Source organism: Beta vulgaris, chromosome 2, assembly GCF_026745355.1.
Source record: "Beta vulgaris subsp. vulgaris cultivar EL10 chromosome 2, EL10.2, whole genome shotgun sequence".
Classification (NCBI taxonomy): Eukaryota; Viridiplantae; Streptophyta; class Magnoliopsida; order Caryophyllales; family Amaranthaceae; genus Beta; species Beta vulgaris.
In genome coordinates, this window is record NC_079203.1 from 42,598,353 (window position 1) to 42,618,491 (window position 20,139).

The window sequence follows — 20,139 nt, forward strand, 5'->3', positions numbered from 1 at the left end:
ATCTAGAAATCCATGTAAAAAGGCATTATTCACATCCAATTGACACAAAGGCCACGGCTTCACTGTAGCCATAGCAATCACTAGTTGTTGCTAACTTAGAAACTTGAGAGAATGTTTGAGTGAAATCTTAACCTTCAAGTTGTTGGTACCCAATGGAAACTAATCTAGCTTTAATTTGTGTCTTTCAATAGTACCATTGGGCTTCAATTTTGTTTTATACACCCACTTTAAGCCTATAGCTTTCTTTCCCCTAGGTAATAAAGTCAATACCCAAGTTTCATTTGCTTCAAGGGCTTGAAGTTCTTTTTCCATAGTAGCAATCCAATTGGGATCCTGCTTAGCTTGATTATAGTACTTAGGCTCAATTATTTGATAAGAGTTCATAGCAAAAGAATGTGACTCTGAGCTAGACGAAATAGGCATATTTTTGTGAGGAACATAAGTAGTAACAAAGTCATTAAGTTTAGTAGAGGGAATAATAACTCTACTACTATGTCTGATAGCATGAATGGGTTCATGATTAGATGAGAATCATTAGAAGCAGTATCGGCAGAAGGAGAAGAAAATTGAGAATTATGATTATGAGTACCATGAAAAAAATCTGTATGAGAAATTACAGGAGAAATATTTTTTGTGGTGTAGTATTATGTGTATGAGAAGAAATGGAGTTATGAGTATGAAAAGAAGAATGAGACATAGGAATAGAAGAATATGAAGAAGAAGAAGTAGTAGTATGCTAAAATATAGGCTCAGATTCAACATGAAATGAAACCATCTCAGGTTTATAAGCTAATGGAGTTGTTTCAGGTCTGTGAAAAGGAAATGAATTTTCAAAGAATACTACATCTCTAGAAACAAGAGTAGTATGAGTTTCAAGATCATAAAGCTTATAAGCTTTCTGACCATAGGGATAGCCTATAAAAATGCACTTCTTAGCCCTTGAATTAAACTTTTCTTTATTTATATTCATGTTGTAAGCATAACATAAACAACGAAAATTCTTAAACTACTATAATCAGGAATTTTTCCAAACATCACTTCATATGATGTTTTCCAAGAAATAACTTTAGTAGGCAACTTGTTAATCAAATAAGTGGCAATTAAGACAAAATATCCCCAAAACTTCTTAGGTAAATTTGCTTGAAACCTAAGAGCTCTAAACATTTCCAAAAGATGTATATGTTTCCTCTCAACCCTACCATAATTTTGTTGAAGGACATGTGGCACACTGTTTTGCATCGTAATACCCTTAGACAAGAACATATGCAAACAACGCTTTTTCACTAGTTCTATGCCATTATCCGATCTCACTGCTTTAACAACTTTTCCAAACTGAGTCTCAACCATTTTCAGAAAATATTCAATTGCATTGGCAACTTGCAGTTTATTGTGAAGCAAAAATGTCCAAGTAACTCTACTGTGATAATCTACTAGAGTTAGAAAATACTTGGCTCCATTTAAAGCATGAATTATGTATGGCCCCCATAGATCAATATGTAGCAAGTTAAAACAATGATCTGCACTACTACCATTGATAGGAAATGGCAACTTATGTTGCTTAAAATGCAAACAAACACCACAATTGTACTCATGTAAGCCTTGACAATCAAAGTGAGCAATATGTTGCATTTTGGACAGAGATAAATGTCCTAATCTACTATGTAACAAATGCACATCATTAACAATATATAGTAAATGCATTTTGTGTACCTATAGCAGTCTTATTAGGCAACATACCAACACTAGAAGAAATGTCCACATTATGACAAGCAGAGCCTGTAGAAATTCTCTTATTTATATCACAAACATTGTTGTAGTAGTAGTATAAGCCTCCTTGTTTCTTAACATTAGTAGAAAAACCTCAATTGCTCCGATTTTTAAGGCCGCAAAGGCTCCGTATTGCACGCGTAGCAGACGCCATACGAGCAGTTGAGACTCTTACAAATGCTCCAGTTGTAACCGAAGCATTTGGCAACACAAATGCTCCGATTTTCCTTAAAAACCGGAGCATTTGTGCTACCAAATGCTCCGGTTTTTAAGGAAAACCGGAGCATTTGAGGCCCAAAAAAATATTAAAAAAAATTTTTTTTTTTACTATTTTTTTACACTAAATTAATACATAATCAATTATATATAGGTAAAAAGTTATATTCAAATATTTTTGTTCTTGAATACAAGAAATACTACAAATAAACAACAATTGCAAATTATAAGAAATACAATTATGAGTTCAAAAAAACACAATCACTAAAAATTTCTTCTAGCAAGATCAAGTCGATTCCAGATGACCATTAGCACAAGTTCGTCGAGCTCCCCTCTCTGAGCAGCTTCTTCAATTTTCTATAAAATGGAAAGAAATATAAAATGTTCCAATAATTATTAGATCTAGATTTTTACAGGTTCTAGATACATTTGATCTGTTACACAAAATTGTTGTTACACAAATTTTAGGAGCAGCTGCATGACATGTATCAAACATCAGTAAGAAGTCAGGTACACAAAAAAGTGAGCATGCTAACTTGTTTAATAGATTTTTCAAAGTTACAAATTCTTATAGATGACACACCACATCATTAAAGACACGGAATCTCCTGGTGAAATTTATTTCCAACAACGAGATTTGAGCTTCTCCAAACATTAAAGACATATCTAAACCAAAGCACACAGCAAAGAATACAAAAGCCGATTAAGATAACTTACAAAAGTGCGCGGTCTTCACGGACATTGTTATCAACCTCAATGATCTTTGACCCAGCCAAGAGCTGCATTACCAACCCAGACGTCACAATAGAGGTGATACTGAGCTCCATGACAGTTCCACGGCTAGAAACGAGGATAACACGCATCCAATAGAATGGATCAGCACCCGTCGTGGAGTGAATTCCATAAAGTGGAAGCTTACTGCACACTAGAAATATGAACAACGAAATAACAGTGTAGATGACCTTTTCTCTGAAGGGAACCTTCCTGTCTGCACTTTGCACCTCAGGCAAAAATGGTCTGAGCAAATGCAATACTCTAAATCCTCCTCCCATTCTGAAACTACTCAGGTAATTCACAATTCTTATAACCTGTCAAAACACATACCATATATAAGTCACCATCAATACCTTAACCCGAAACCGAATGCAACCATTACTACTACTACTACTAGGGCTGGTTAACAGGCCGGAATCAATCGAGTTTGTGTTCAGGTCAATAATTTAAAGAGACTAAATAATATCTTCACAAGAGTTCATACAATGCTTTATTACGATCTAACAATAGTAATTACAACAATCAATACAGTAATTGATGCAAAAATAAGCAAATTGATCCACAAAATCAAACACATCGGTATAAAAATTCAATCCAACAAAATCAACAGCATACCAAAACCTAAAACACGCAAATCAACAGCTCAAAATCCCTAACTTTTTTTTTCATATTACTCATTCACGCATCGTGTTTATCAAATCTCAAATCAAAAATAAAACATGATCTTTGAACTAACTATCTACAAAAAAAATGCTTGCAATTGAACAACAAACGACAAATCTGATAAATCAAGAACAACACATTGCAGCACAAACGCATTGAAAATCATCATGATATCTCTTTTTAATAATCTTTTATGAGTTAACAAATAAACACAAGAAGAATAATCATGTTTAATGTCACAATAAACATTACCTGCAAAGCTAGTAAATAACATGTTGCCCCCATCAGATGAATTAGCTTGTCATTTACCCTTCACATCTTCATCACTTCTTGAAAGATGTTGCTTGACATTTTTGAATTCACGTGATGTTCAGAATTATTACCAGCATTGCCACCAGAATCATCTTCATAATCCAAAGGTGATTCACATTGACCAAAAGCAACATGAACATTGGTAACAAATTTTCTTCCATTTCCTCTACCTACATTTGCTCCTTTTGTGTATTTCGCAACAGTATACCACTCTGGATATCCGAACAATTTAAAGGATTGATCTATAGTATGACCTTTTCCCTTGCAGTGATCACACTTTTTGTCATACTTTTCTTTCTTCCAATCTATTTTTCCTTGAAACTTCTGCATTCCATTAATTGTACCTCATGGAGTAAACCTTTTAGTAGCCATAACTAGAGATGGCAATGGGTAGGATCCAGATCCAGATCCTTTTTTTTAAAGCCAATGATCCATATCCTACCCGAATCCACTGGGTAATAAAAATGAGGATCCAGATCCGTATGGATCTTATGGATCCGGGTCCAAAACGGATCCTTGCCTATTGTCTTCAAACTAACCTAATTTTCACAATAGTTAAAGATTTTAAATGATAAAGTTATCTAACATCAACCAAAAAATACATTTAATTTTTGAAAAATAACCATTGCAACTACTTACGAGTATTCAATTATCAAACTGTAGATTAGTTATCAACCCAATTTTCGAACTTAATTATCCTGTAAATTCGCACAAAAATCACACATTAATTAAAATAATAATCCGAAATTCAAGCGAAAATTCGTTTTACATGTACTAACTAATATTATAATATTATCAAAATATAATATTAAATTATAATAATATTATAAAAATGGGTAAACGGATCTGGATCTGGGTAATAATTTAGGACCCGGTCCAGATCCCTTTTTTTCAAGGAGGATCCATATCCTACCTCGATCCATAGGGTTAAAATTTTGAGGATCCAGATCCTCAAAAATGGATCTGGATCCACGGATCCGAGTAGGGTCCATAACCCACTGCCATCTCTAGCCATAACAATGCTTTCACCTACCTCCAAAACACCAGAAATCTCTTTTTGCTTCTCAATTTGTTGAGCAATTGAGAATGCACTATTCATTGTAGGTAAAGATTCCATAGAAAGGATGTTTGTAATAGTGCTATCAAAACCACTATTTAAGCCTAGCAAAAATTGCATAAGCTTATCCTCAACATCTATATCTGTCAATCTCTTCAAAAATTGACAAGTACATTTACTCAAAGCGCCACAACAACAACTTGGAGTAATTCTCAAAGACTTAAGCTCATCCTAAAGTCTATCTTTCCATAATATGCAATTATAGTAAGATTTTCTTGCCTTAAACTATCAATTTCTTTCTTCAATTGATGGATCAATGGACCATTAAATTGTCCAAATCTTTCATTAAATTCTTGCCACAATTCAACAGAATTGCTCACATATGCAAAATCATATGCTATGTGTGTACTCATAGAACTAAGAATCCAGCTCATCACCATGTAATATACTCTAGTCCATTTCAGATAATCTTTACTAGTTTCATCAGAGGTATCAATCCAGTGATAAAACCTTCCTTATTTTTCGCAATTAAAACACGCCTAACATTTCTACTCTAACAAATGAAATTTGTGCTAGAAAATACAGCATACACCAAAGAAGATGTAGGAGTATTAGAATTTGCAATAAAAAGATGATCTAGATTACCTCCATTATAACATTGTGTAACGATTCATTAGGAATTGAATTTGCTTCAGATTCTACCATTGAAGATAATTCTTCTCCAGAAAACTTCAAATATTCAAGAAAGAATATGCGAAAATCAAACATCAAGAAACTGAAAATAGTCAATTTCAATCGAACTTCAAAGAATCAACAATTACAGATTTATATATTCTGTAATCAAGTAAAAATAACGAACAAAATTTCAGTCTCTTCTTGTGATTCTAGCTCTACAGAAGAATGAAGAAAGAAAGATCAATTGATATTTCTCATTGAATCAGAGAGAGCAAATATTCATATTAAAGAGAATATAATGAATCAAATTGATCTAAGCTGAACTAACATACTTTATATATGACCTTTACAAGGCTAATTAACATAATATTGACTAGGATTATAAATATAACTTATAGAACTTTTACCTAATAAAAAATAAATGAAAATCGGAAGATATTTAGAAAACAAATTTAAAACAAGATCTTTAGATAATGATTCTTGATTCACTTAAATAAGTAAACTTTTGATAATGGTTCACATCAAAAAAAAAAAAAACAAAATTCAGATAATGGAGGAAATTTCTTATTGTACTCTTCGGTTTATACTTGTTTTCAGATCATTTACTCTATATCATCCGAAATACAGTTGAAATATCTTTTCTTTAGTAATTAAAAGATATCCACGGACATTAAAGTTTAGAGTTTAGAGTTTAGAGTTTAGAGTTTAGAGTTTAGAATTTAGACCTATAGCTATCAATGAAGTAGCGCATAGTTGGTTTTTATAATTATCAAATGCAACAAATGTAGAACTGTATTAGTACATAACTCGAGGGAGTATCAAGCGGAAAACGTCATCTATTAAACGACAAACTCAACTTCTTTTTCGCTTCAAAAGAAATGAGATCTTATCATTTATCAACTACTACTAACTAGATATATGTAGCCTAATGCAATCAGTTGATGCCACAAGACACAAGTACGTGGCTTATCCAAATATATAGACTATAGTAACAATATATGTTTTCAATAATAATCAATAATGACACTTAGCAAATTAATATTTTAAAGACCTAAATCAAAAAGTAGAAAGGGCGAAAACAACAACACATCAGCGCAAACAGGGGGAGCTCAACATGTATCTCTATTTATCTAAGGTAACCTTGGTTTTCTTTTAATAGATAAGTAGAAAAAGCATTATAAAGACTCTTGGATTTAATGGTATAGCTTCCTATTTCCCACGAGGAGATCAAAGTTCAAATTTTGGTGGAAGCAAAATTTCTATATTGTTGGGGGGAGGGGGAGGGGGAGTTTCGGGCTTGTTGGACCTTTGGGTGAGTGACTAGGGCTGGCAATGATGCAAGTCGAGCTCGAGTTTGACTAAACTTGACTCGAACTCGAAAACTCATACTCAAACTCGACTCGACTCGAAAACTTGTGAGTTTCAAATTTTCAAGCTCGAACTCGAACTCGAAACCTAAAATCGAACTCGAGCTCGAGCTCGAACTCGTTTCAAGCTCGAACTCGAACTCGAACTCTTTTCAAGCTCGAACTCGTTTCAAACTTTTTGGTCATTTGATATAGTTCTATTTTTTATAGAAGAAATTCTTTACTTTGCTATTTGGTCATTTTATATACTTTTTTTTCATTTTTTTTAAAAAGAAAAGTACAAGTATTTTTATAGAAAAAAATAAAGGTAAAATTTCTTAAAAAAAATTAAAAGTATATATATATATATATATATATATATATATATATATATATATATATATATATTATATATATATTATATATATATATATATATATATATATATATATTATATAATATATATATATTATATATATATAAATTTTATCGAGTATCTCACGAGTTTCTCGAGTCGAGTATTGAGTTTCTCGAGTCGAGTATTGAGTTGCTCGACTCGACTCGTTAACCTGCCGAGTCGAGTTCGAGCTCGAGTCGAGCTTTGACCGAGCCGAGTTCGAGTAGCTCACGAGATGTCTCAACTCATTGCCAGCTCTATGAATGACCCTGTACGAAAGTAGCCTAGAGGAAATGCATCTTACCATGGGTTCCTGAAAGGGGGGGCAAAAAAAAAAGTTGAAAAAGCATTAGGAGACCATTCGCTAAAGGGTAATTAACTCCTAACGCGTTGGTTACATAATTCTAGAAAGAGCAGGAGCATTACAAAAACCTATAGAAAAAGAAGAGTCTACAAAATGACCAACGTTAGTGACCTAGCCAGCTGCCATGTTTGCTTCCCAATAAACATGAGAAATTTACCATGAGTTAAATTGTTGGAGGAGTAATTGGATGTCTTGTATAATAATGTGAATTTGCCATGGGGCTTGCCAAAGATTTTGAGGGTAATTGAAGGGCATTCTAATAGTTAAAAGATATACTTTATCTGTTTTAAAATACTTGAAACATTCTGACTTTATACTATTTACACATATTATATTTTGTTAATTTTACATAAGAAAAAATATAATAATGTGGATCTTCCTAGATTTAGTTAGACATTTAGTTGTATCAAATTTTACAATTTTAAAAAGAATTAGAAATATTAATGATTAATTACACATCGACCAATGTACTCAGTAAAATATTTGAAGTAATACGAAAAAAGGAAGTTGTTGGTCTTTTTTTTTATTAGGAAATTAAGTCAGCTCAAGGGCTAACCCCTACAAAGCTACTAGCCTGTAGAAAACACTAACACATTGGCTGGTAAGACATGCATAGCATGCTAAAGAAATACCCCAGCATAATACTGGGGGTAAGGATCGAACTCCTGACCTCAAGAGCCAAGGGGGAGCGCTCTACCCACTTGAGCTAACTCCTATCCTTGGAAGTTGTTGGTCTTTGATTAACCCAAACCAGGCCAGACTTCGTACAAATGGGGGACGATAAGGAATTTTCATCCACAAATTGTCTTTTAACGGAACTTGAATCCTTGACTTTTGATAAGGAAGGTCAAACTGTGAAAGTATCACATGTAAAGAATGGATTCTAAAATTGAATTAATTTTCTCTTTTCTTCCAAGGAAACAAACTACTTCAATTATAGGTCGTTAGCACCAATATCTCAGACTCTATCAACTATTATGTAAATAGGATGTCTTGGTCTATTGGTTAAAATTTATATGATATGCACGATATGTCACAAGTTTAAATCCCCTTTCCCCTTCTTTGTAGTTTGTACTACTCTACCAACTATTTCTTTCATTTTTTTTAATATGTACTTGCAATGTAATCTCATATTATGAAATTCTTTATTACTTGATACGCACGTTGTCAATTTTGACATACATATATTTTCTCTTTCTCTTTTCTAGCACATGAAAGTTCGTTTTTACCCTCACATATGCTTCATCCGTTTTCGTTTGAATGAGTAACTTTCATATTAGAAATAGTGACAATTAAGTGACACATTACTTAAATAACAAAAATAATTCCTTAAACCCCAACTCTTTTCGTTGGCTTATCTTTTGTCTCATTTATAAGAAAAAAATGCTTCAAATATGTGAAAAAAATAAGGACAAGAAAAAAAATATAAAAGGCAAGGAAATAGAGTTAATAACGAAAACGTGATTATTTCACATGAAAATAAACTAACTGTTATTTATGAATTGAAATCTTGTGAAAATGACATAAGGCTGACTTTGAATGCACATATCTATCAATCTTTGAATGGTTTTGGTGTAATTCAAATTGGAGGTGATAGCTTGTTCCAAGATATTTCCAACGACATATCATATGCCCAATTCCGCTGAGAAACGAGAAAGTTATGTCTGTTGTACGAAGAACAGACAAAACTGGAATTTCGTCTCGCGTCCGACCAGGCGACGCATTTTTATATTGTTTATTTAAGCCGTCATTCGAGTTATACTAGAAGACTATTCTAGGTTTTATTAGGGTTTTCTTATTTTATAAAAGAACCCTTTTAATTTGGTGATCATTGTTTGATACACAACTTTAAGGCATTAGGATTTTAGGACTCATTATATATTCTCTTTGTTTTTCTCCATTGTACTGAAGAAGCTCTCAAATCTCCTATCTGTGCATGTAGGTCTAATTTGACCGAACCACGTAAATCTTTGTGTTCTTTTTTTTATTTTCTTTATCATTCTTCTTATTCTTATTATTTCATTGACTTGTTCCGTATTGATCAAACGCTACACCACCCGTTTTCTAACTAACTGGTATCATAGCAAGGTTTTAAGGTTTTAGGTGTTTATAGACGAGTTTGATTAAATTATGTCAATGAAATTCGGCATCGAGAAATTCGACAGGCAAGTAAATTTTTGCCTATGGCAATTGAAGATGAAAGTCATCTTGATTACTGTCACAAGGTTCTTGAAGGTGCATCCAAAAAGCATTTAGGTATGACGGATCACAAGTGTGAGGAGATCGATCTGAAGGCTCTCTCGGCAATTCATTTATGTCTATATAATGAAATTTTGAGAGAGGTTGCCAAGGATACGACTTTTGCGGGTTTGTTGTTGAAGTTGGAGTCACTCTATATGACAAATAGCGTGACCAACCGTCTACTACTCAAATCTAGACTGCATGATCTTAGTGTAGAAGAAGGTAAACTGCTTAAATTTCATCTAGATGAATTCTTCTCTATTATTATGGATTTGCAAAACATTGATGTTGAGATACTTTATTGCATGGTAGAGATGATCATTTGAGTTTGCAGGATGTTAAGGATGCCTTAACTCAGAGAGATTTAATTGACAATAAGTTGGTTAATAAATCTAATAATCCTTCCTAAACTTATGCTTTGGTTGCTCATTAATTGTGAAAATAATTTTAGCAAAAGTAAAATCTGTAACTATTGTCACGTGAAAGGTCATGTCAAAGCCGAGTGTTAGAAATTAAAGAAGAAGGAAAAGTCCAAAGAGGACCAATCCGCAAATGTCGCTAACGATTTTTTTTATGATGATATTGACTTTAGGGTTACAAGTGTTAGGGATGGGGTTTCTACGATTTCTTTATGATTGGTGCCCTTTTGAGATCTCTTGGTGAAACGAGAAACCGTGTGGATTTTTGCTATGAGGTCTGTGATAATTGTTTTTGAGTTTGTAATATAGTAGCAACCTTGGTTATGCATTAAATTTTGTTCTAGTTATGCTATTTTTTATCTCAATTTGGTACTTTTGTATTTTGTTAAGTACAAATTACAATTTAGAAATTATTGATGTAATTTAATTTTCTAGAATTGATTAAGTTTGTTATTGAGATTAAAAAGTATGTTGAAGAGAGTTTGGTCAATTTGAATAAACTTGCTTGGCGTTGGTGACATTATACTCTCAATCTAGGCCATGATGTTTTCGTATAAAGAGTTTTGTGTTCGAATACGCACCGGTACATAATTATAAAAGTGATTATGCTTATGAAATTTTATTTAAGATGGAGGTTCTATGTTTATGGTGAGCATCACTTCTTGGTTTTTTAGTTCAAGGTGCAGTTATCTTATTTGATCGGTTTCAAGTCGAGGTGGAGATTTGTCATTTGTGACTTGAAATCGTGTAAAAATGACACAAGGCTGACTTTTAAAGCACATACTTCCTTCGTTTTTTTTATAGATGCTATATTTTCTTTAAACGAAAATGTCATAATAAATGCTACATAACATAAATGGATCCCATTTCACCATAAAGATTTTAAAATACTATTAAAAAATTGTTGGCCCCCCACTTTCTCTTTTAATATACGCAGCATACTTTTTCCTAAAAAAATATTTTTTATTCAAAAAGTGGTGGTACCTTACTTTCTCTTTCTACATAACTTATAAATAATCCACTTTCTCTATGTAGCATGTATAAAAAACAGAGGAAGTATGTGCATTCAAAGTCAGCCTTATGTCATTTTTACATGATTTCAAGTCACAAATGACAAATCAATTTATAGATGGTTTTGATGTAATTCAAATTGGAGGAGATAGCTTGTTCCAAGAGCTTTCCGACAAGTTGTATGCCCAATTTCGCTGAGAAACGAGAAAGATATGGTTGTTTTACGAAAAACTAACGAAACTGGAATTTCGTCCCACGCTCGACCGGACGGGTTTTGGCCCGATCGGCAGCAGCACCAGACTGGGCGACGCATTTTTCTTGGGTTTTTATATTGTTTTTAACTCTAAGTTTTTACGTCGTCATTAGAGTTATACTAGGAGACTATTCTAGATTTTATTAGGGTTTTCTTATGTTATAAAAGGATCCTTTTGGTGATCATTGTTTGATACACAACTTTAAGCCATTAGGATTTTAGGACTCCTTGTATATTTTCTTTGTTTTTCTCCATTATAGAAAAGAAGCTCTCGAATCTCACATCTGTATATGTAGGTATAATTTGATCGAACCACGTAAATTGTTGTATTCTTTTGTTTATTTTCTTTATCGTTCTTCTCATTCTTATTATTTCATTGACTTTTTCCATATTAATCAAACGCTACACCACCCGTTTCTAACACTAAACTCCAATCTTTCTTTAGCTAGCTAGTTCTGGGCTACCACAATATTTTTTTATATTTTTTAATTTTAATTAATATTTTTAATCAATAATTAACATTTCTCTTTTCTCTCTCTTTTAGAGAGTATTTTACCCTACTCTTAAGTTCTTTGTCTTCACTAGTGGGAGTTTGAAATTTGATATGTTAGTCTCTCCTTGTGTAAGCTTAAAAAAGGTTTGCTATACAATTTTTCAATAAGTATTGGGTTCTCATAACCTATCAACATGATCCAATAAAGAGAATTCTTCTAAAAAATATGTTGTTGCATGATTAATATTCCGCAAACAAACGGGTTGGGGTTATGCTACATTTTAGATTTGGTTCATTATCATCATAGTTTTATCGCATAGCTATTTTATTTGATTAAGTTAGGTTGTGTTTTTTTTTTAATAATTATTATAGATGACGTATGGCTTTTAAGTAATGAAATTTATTTATTTTTCTAAAAAAACAAAAAAAAATATTGAGAGAAAGGGGTAACTACAGGAGGGCCTGGGAAGATAGACAAAATCCACAAACTTTCACATAGAAAAAATTTACTTTTTTTTAGTAATTGATAACATAGGGTTAGAATTTCTTTTTATGACGGGAGTTAGAATTTATAATCATAAAGTTTAGCTATAAAAAACAAATAGTAACGTGAATTGAACTACAAATCCTTTCCTATCCATCCATTGACTTTCAGAACTCAAACATGAGAGGATATCAGATTTTAAACGATCTCATAAAGATAGAGCTATCAGTTCTCAAGCCAACCAAACACCAAAGCTTAGATCGTTTTTTCCTCTTACAAGATATATATGCTTGAAATATAAACTTAAAATTTGGCAGGTCGGTTACATGTGCCTAAAAGTGCAAATAATTAAGTGCGACTTTTACATCTTTAACACCCACTTAAAGTCAGCTTAACAAAACACGAAATAGCGCTTTCGATTTGGCAGGAGAGGGACAATTGTGCACATCAGCATTATTAAAAAGCATGAATAATATCAATAGTAGTAACGATAATGTGACTCGGGTTTGAATTTGAGGTAGTTGAACTCGACTCAGTTGAATTTAAAGTCGAGTTTTGATTAAGTCGGGTGTTTACTATGTTCAATTTAAATTGCTTGCAAATTGTATTGTCTTATTAGAATCCCTAGAAGATGATATGTTGGATTTAGACAATTTTATATAGGAAAAAGATACAGACCATTCGCTTTTGAAAGTGTTTATCATCTTTTCTTACCCATATACTTCCACCTTTTTCTTTTAGTCCAAAGGTTTTGACGCGTTTGACAAAGCACAACTTTAAACAGTAATATATTTAATATGTTTAAGTAAAAATTATAAAATATTGATATTTTAAAAGTATATGACAAGATAAATCTAACAAGATCACACCTGACTATGTTTTTCCTTATGTATAAATAATTAAGCAAGATCAAAGGGGAATAAGTGAAGAGTGCCAAAAGTTATTATAGTACAATTAAAACAGAACAAAAGAGATACTAGATAACCATGTTTTCGAGTTTCTCACTTGAGTCGAGTTTGGAATAGCTCAACTCCAATCGTCAACATCTCGAGTCGATTTTGAATAATTCACAAATTGTCTCGTCTCTTTTAATCCCATAAATATGAAATAGTCCATGTACACTAGACACTAGTGGAGTATAGGACCTAATCTTAGAATGGATTTTATATGAGTAAAAAATTTAATTAAGAAGAAAGTTTAGAACATAAAAATTATTAGTGTTTAATTTAATTAGATGTTTATATCAGATTATATCTATAAAAATTAAATACATCCACTATGTAACACTCTCACACTTTGAATAATCCTTACTATTCATCAACCTCATACAATAAATAAATCGGAAGTGTCAATACATACTTACCTTAAATTAAACATCTCACATTTATAATTGAAATTAGAGATATCAAAGTTAAGATTGAGTGTTAGAGATTATATATAAAAAGTACTAAATGAAAATTTAAAAAAAAAAAAAACATCTTATGTGTATTTTCTTTATCTTATTCCATTTGAAATTATCAAAACCTATTGCAATTTACTTTATAAGGAATTGGAGTTTATTGAAATTTTTCAGAAATTATAAATTTGTATTGGAACTTGTTAGAATTTTATCTAAACTTATCAGATAGGAAACATGTTCATTTAGGGTTAGGTGAACATACCCTTGGCAAAAAATCATTTAGCTGGACTTTTACAAGAGAAGTGGGAAATAGCTGGTGCCAATCATAAGGGCCCCACCAACAGAAGCAACAATTGTCCTATACAGTATGCGTCGATAGTTTAATTAACCTTCGCACTTCCCTAATTTTCTAAGGTTAAAAGGCTACACATGGGTCATCGGATTGTATAGTATTACGTCTCATTCCGATAATTGATACTTCCTCCGTTTCTTAATAAGTGTAACATAGAGAAAGTGGGAGAATACCAAGAAATGTAGAGAGAGAAAGTTGGGACCACAATAAAGTAGAGTAATTCAAGTGATGAAACAAAAAAGTTGTGGTCCCCTCTTGCTTTTTGGTGGCATATTTGAAATAATATTAAACCTTTTTTACCATTTTGAGCTTGGTTGCACTTATTGTGACTATTCTAAATAAGGAAAATGTTGCACTTATTAAGAAACGGAGGTAGTATTTGATAGTTGCATGTTCATGTAGTTGGACACCTATTTTAGGTGCTTGTTCTTGTGGTTCGGACGCCTATTTTAGGCGCCTTCTAGCGAAATCCTATGTTAAGTTTTTCGAAGCATCATATTTAAGATATTTTATCAGTTTTATTCGAAAAAAATTTAAATTACATTAGCATTTCCTTAGTAATATAATGAGATGGTAAAAAAAAAATTGAAGTTGGAAAATATGAATTATCGAAAAATTCTAAAATCTTGTAGTCCTTCAATAGAGGAAATGGAAGGAATGAGAAAGAGAGTGAAAGATGAGAGGAAATGGAAAAGGTAAGGAGAAATGGAGGAGGGATGGAAAGGGAATGAGTGAGGGAATGGGAAATGGGGAATAGAGGGGAAAGAGAAAGAAATGCCCTTATATTTTTTATACAAAAATACAGGACGTTAGTAGGAAAAAAAAAAAAAAACAGCGTTTAGCAAATGAGTTCATAAATTCACAACATATAATTTTTTTTTTTTTTTTTTGGACATCGGAAAAATTTACAAGAAAATAAAACAACCAAAACAACTACATAGTAGCCATGGGAATATTTCCTAGTCGAACATGATTAGCCAGGTCATGCGCCCTCTGAACTTGCTGACGATTAACTTTTAGAATTCGACACCATTGAAGTTGATGTCCAATGGAGCGAATGTCATTGAGAGACCAGGCAATCGAGATAGGTTGTGTGTCTTGATGAATTAAACTCCTGACCAGTACATCAGAATCAGTGTAGATCAAAATTTGACCATAACCCCGTGATTGCGCCCATACCAAGGCTCCCAGACAAGCCCGTGCTTCAGCAACCAGTGGGGACTCCGCATAAATGCAGCCCCCTTGCACTTCTGTAGTTTGCGTAGAAACATGCTCCGCAACCCAGGCAATACCGGCCAGTATAGAAGATTTCTTCCAGGAACCATCCACTTGTATATGTAACTGTGGTACCCCACAGAAGGCTGTCCCAAAATGTGCAAAAAGAAACCCAGGAGGACCTAGTGCCATATGCAAGATCTATGCAGAGGAATAGGATTATCCAGAAAGGTGTAGTGCTGCTGAATGCCTTTGTCTTGGAGTGAACGGATTAGAGGCATATCAGGTGCTATTCCATTGAAGACCTTGTTATTGCGACCCTGCCAAATAGCCCACAAAATGGCCACAAACACGGGAAGACGAAGCCCATTATATCCATCCTGCTCGTAGAAGTAGTGTATCCATGCAATTAGCCAATCTTTAAATGCCACCATGGGAGTAGCGTTGGAATGAATACGTAGTTGACTCATTTGCCAAGCAGCAGTGGCTAGAGAACAAAATCGGAAGAGGTGTTGGGATGTCTCAGATTCGATATTGCAGCTTGGACACCTATCTGATATAGCCAGACAACGGTGTGAAAGGTTAGCTGCTGTTGCTAACCCGTTGTGGAATAATTTCCAGAGGAAAATTTTCCATTTTGGCATGATGCGTAACCCCCATAAAATCCGGAAAAACTTCGAATTGGTAGGGGGAGTCATGTTGTAGATATCGGTATGTCGAGAAAGGAAATAGTAGCCAGATTTGGTAGTGTAATTGCCCGATGACGTAAAAGGCCAAATAGAAACATCAACTGTTTGTGAGACGAGGAACTTCAAGAGTACGTATATTACGAACCGTACTCGAATGAAAAAGGAACTGAAGGCGGGAAACATTCCAGCCTTGTTGTTGAGGCAGCAGGAGTGAAGCAATGGATACCGTAGCAGCAGTGCGAAGAGAAACATTATCCCGAAAGAGGGGAATCTGCCCCCGAACCCAACGCTCCTTTCCAGCAAGGAGAGGGGAATTGGAACCAATTTTCCAACAAGAATTTGTCAAGAGTATCTACTCAGCTTGAATTAAACCTCGCGCACCCCAAGAACATTGACCCCGCTCAGTACCCACATTGCGATCGCAAAATACCTTACAAATGAGGTCACCGGAATTCTTTTGAATACGCCAAACTTTCTTCATTAAGAGAGAACGATTGTGCACCGCAATACTACGTAAGCCGAGACCACCAGCACCTTTTTGCAAATGCAAAAGCTCCTTGCTTTTCCAAGCAATTCCTTTACCAGAGCCATTAGACATATAATTGATGGTGTTGTTTTTTTGCTTGGTTTATTTGTAGAGGAAATATTGCTAATGCAGCCTTTTCAGTCTTTCACCTAATGACTTAATATGCTATAATAGCTAGAGTCAAGATGATTACAAAGCATCACACTTACTTTATACTGCAATAAGTTTTGATGAATTAATTATTAAAAAAAAGTGTGGACGAATTGTATCTATATTAAAAGGCGTGTGTAACAATGTCGATGCGCCACGTGGCACTCTCCTCCTGCCACTAGAATTTTGCCACGTGTCTGTTAACCAACAAAGTCAAGTAGTCATTATTTAAAAAATAATATGCTGAAGCCTGGGCTCGAACCTCTAACCTTACATAATTGTTTTCAAAGAATCACCATCTCATCTAACATCTCTTAATGATCCATATTTCCACAAAATTAAAAATATGTGTTGTAATTAATTAATGTTATTAAACATATCCCTTGCATCCTTAAAAATAAATAATTTTGCATGTTCATTAAAATTAATTAAGTATGCATGATACCATTTGAAAAGCAGTGTTGACCACTACAGTACTACCCCTAGGGAGTTTTAGTTCATGTAATCTATATACAATAAAAAAAATTTAGAAATTGCGTAGTATAGGATTTGATCCCAAGACATCGAGTACATATACTACAGTCTTAACCACTAGGCTAAGTTGTATTTATTGTTATTATCATAAAGTATTATATTAATCAATGAATTTTTTTTTTACCCGGGGCATAGCCCGGGCCTAATAACTAGTTGAGCTATAAAAATGAGTTCCAACTTAGTTAGATCAAATTAAGTTGAGCTGACAGGTAATAATACAACAAAAATAATCTACGATGCATACTTTCTTCTAGTGGTGATCATGGGTCGGGCAGGGTAATGTCCAGAAAATTTGCCTATTAAACGGGCCGGGCGGGGCCTAAATTCGGGCCGATTTTTTGTGTCCAAAGCCCGCTACTTCGGGCCTAAAAAACGGGCCGGGGAACAAAATTAGACTAAAAAGTCGTTTTTGGCTTGCCCAAAGCCCGCCCAAGGCCAAAAAAAATCGGGCCCGGCCGCGGGCCAAAAAAATCTGCCCAAAAACGGGCCGGGCCAAAACCTCTACTTTGTTCGTTGCAAAATAAAAGACACGGTTTGACTTTTACACTATTTGTATACTCTCTTTTGACCATGTTTTGTGATTTTTAGGAAAGGAAAAATATAGTTTTGTGAGATTCTGTTAGTTTTGTCTCGATATATACCTTTAGAATATCAACATTTTATAATTCTTACGTAATACATGTATGAAATTAAAGATAATAGTTAAAATTACGTTGACATACCTCAATAAGTGTGTCAAATATTTTAAATCAGAAGAACTACTTCTCTAGTTCACCACCGGTATCCCATGAGCCATTTGAAAAGATTTTATGGATTATTAAATGCGCATTTTAAGAGAAAATGGCATTCGAATAGCGAACGAAAGACTAGAAGATTGTATCTAGGCACTGCACTTAAAAGGGGTTGACGGCTGTGTGGCCCTCATTCAGCTGGAAATAGGAAATCAATCCCGGCACGACCGATGACTTAGTCTCCTTCTACGCTTCGAAAAAACCACCTACCCAACCTCTTAGAAAAGATCCGATAGATAGCTGCTACCGCTCCGTGGGGTTTGGTACCTTCACCAATCACGGTCTTTCATAGTCTAAGTCCTATGTACTATGTTATCCAAGCTTGACTAGACTAATAGAATAGGCAGGCCTTTTAGAGAGCAGTATAATGCCCTAGCAAACTCCTTCAGGTTCACCTAGTCGTAAGAATCTGTCCCTGCGTAACAGATCCCTCCCCCGGTTCTCTATCGAGAATCCACCTGTGCCCAGAGGCAGCGACAGATGGGACCGAAAGGGAACGACGCGTTCGGGTGTCAAACCGATGCGCCGCTAAAGCTCCTGAGCTAGTATGGTTAAAGGTATGTTGCCAGAGGTTCCAGACATTTTCTTGATACTTTACTTTGATATCCTATCAGTGAAATTAGTTCATAGAATAGAGAGAGTATGTCAATTTGATCATGCAATATTATTTAGACAATGTAAGAAAAATTCATCATTAGAACATAAAGTCAAAGACTTCTTTGGTATCATCTTATTTGGTTGGAAAAAATTTCGACCTAGAAATGAATTGAATTACTAGACTCTATTTTAAAATATTTGGTTGGATATTCGGGTTATTCCACTCTCTTATTAGCCCAAATCCCAATCCCATCGTTTGAAACCCTTCTTCAACCCGTGAAAACATGATACTTGCTCTATTTCTTTTTGAATGCAATAGTTATCATTTTTTACAGTTTCAAATCAAATGTAACAAATTGAAACTTTTCTATTTTGGTATGATTTTTTAATGCAATATTACAAGATGCCCTTACTTAAACATTAAAACACATATTATACAACCTAACTTAAGTTGATTATTAACCTAACCTAAATTAATCTACCAAAATTCACCCAAGTTGACCACCATCTCATTACTTCATCACCTTCACTTCACCCACCACCTATCAAAAATGTGAATCCATTCATGAGATAGCCAAACAAATGTTAAAAGTAACAAATTCCATTGATATTTCACATCTGATCTCTATTACATTTCGTTTCCATTCCTTAATTTGAACTGAACAACCTATTAATTCGAAATGGAAATTTGCTTCCCTATAAGAATTAAACAACTTGATAACAACACCAAGTTGATTCTCGATGCATGGCCAATTAACTCACTATCAAGCCTCGTGTTTTCCTTCTCTCTATTGCTAACTTGATGTCAAAAGTCCACAACAATCGTAAGTGGATGTTTCATACTACATCCCCTCCTTTAAAACATAATCACATGGGTTTGAAATGCAATCACAACTTTTTCTCTCCCCTCACCTTGAGTTTGTGTGCCATATAAAAATAGTGCATGTATTGTGAGAAAGAGGTAGTATATTTTATAAAATAATAATTAAGCATTAACAACCAATTGTTAAAGTAGTGAAATCTTTAGTAAGCAATTCATTGGTCAAAGGTGAAAAGTTTCAAACTTTATGTTGAACTTCTTTATGTGTACCTCCTTAAGAACATGTATAATGGGGCTCTCCAACTAATTCTCCAACTAGCTCTCCAAGAAGAGAGAAAATGGGAGCCACCTCTTACCCAACAATGGGAATCTTAGGTGTGTCTTAGGTGTCTCTCCATGGAGACACTTTGCAAAGTGGCTCTTAGGGGAGTACCATTTGGGTTGAAGGAGAGATGGCTCTCCAATATGTGGTGCCCACGTACTATTGCAATTACTTAAGTTTTCTTTTATTCTTGCAACCATTTATTGATATTTTCTATAAAAAAAAAGATGGTAATAACTGCTATCCCAAAACTATAATTTTTCTTTATCTAT

The 20,139-nt window shown here is 33.9% G+C and overlaps 1 protein-coding gene across 2 annotated transcripts; it reads right to left on the bottom strand.

The window, feature by feature from the left end:
• Positions 1-2,112: 2,112 nt before the first annotated feature.
• On the bottom strand, positions 2,113-6,296 carry LOC104884325 (uncharacterized). Of its 2 annotated transcripts, XM_010668962.4 has the most exons (5): positions 5,435-6,283; positions 4,372-4,430; positions 3,673-4,271; positions 2,701-3,071; positions 2,113-2,340 (listed from the first exon to the last, which is right to left on the bottom strand). In XM_010668962.4, the coding sequence occupies exons 3-5, from the start codon at positions 3,703-3,705 to the stop codon at positions 2,292-2,294; spliced, it is 453 nt and encodes a 150-aa protein (XP_010667264.1). In that variant the 5' UTR covers positions 3,706-4,271; positions 4,372-4,430; positions 5,435-6,283; the 3' UTR covers positions 2,113-2,291. The 2 variants fall into 2 exon arrangements, 1 of the variants encoding a protein (XP_010667264.1); XR_008968149.1 differs by having other exon boundaries at positions 2,701-2,823; positions 2,946-3,071; positions 3,673-6,296.
• Between the last annotated feature and the right edge of the window lie 13,843 nt (positions 6,297-20,139).

Excerpts from the sequence above, each read along its gene's own strand:
- LOC104884325 (XM_010668962.4), bottom strand. The coding sequence starts at position 3,705 with ATGGGGGCAACATGTTATTTACTAGCTTTGCAG. Across the intron at positions 3,072-3,672 it reads GTTATTTACTAGCTTTGCAG|GTTATAAGAATTGTGAATTA; the intron begins GTAATGTTTATT and ends GTGTTTTGACAG. Across the intron at positions 2,341-2,700 it reads CGTGAAGACCGCGCACTTTT|AAAATTGAAGAAGCTGCTCA; the intron begins GTAAGTTATCTT and ends TCCATTTTATAG.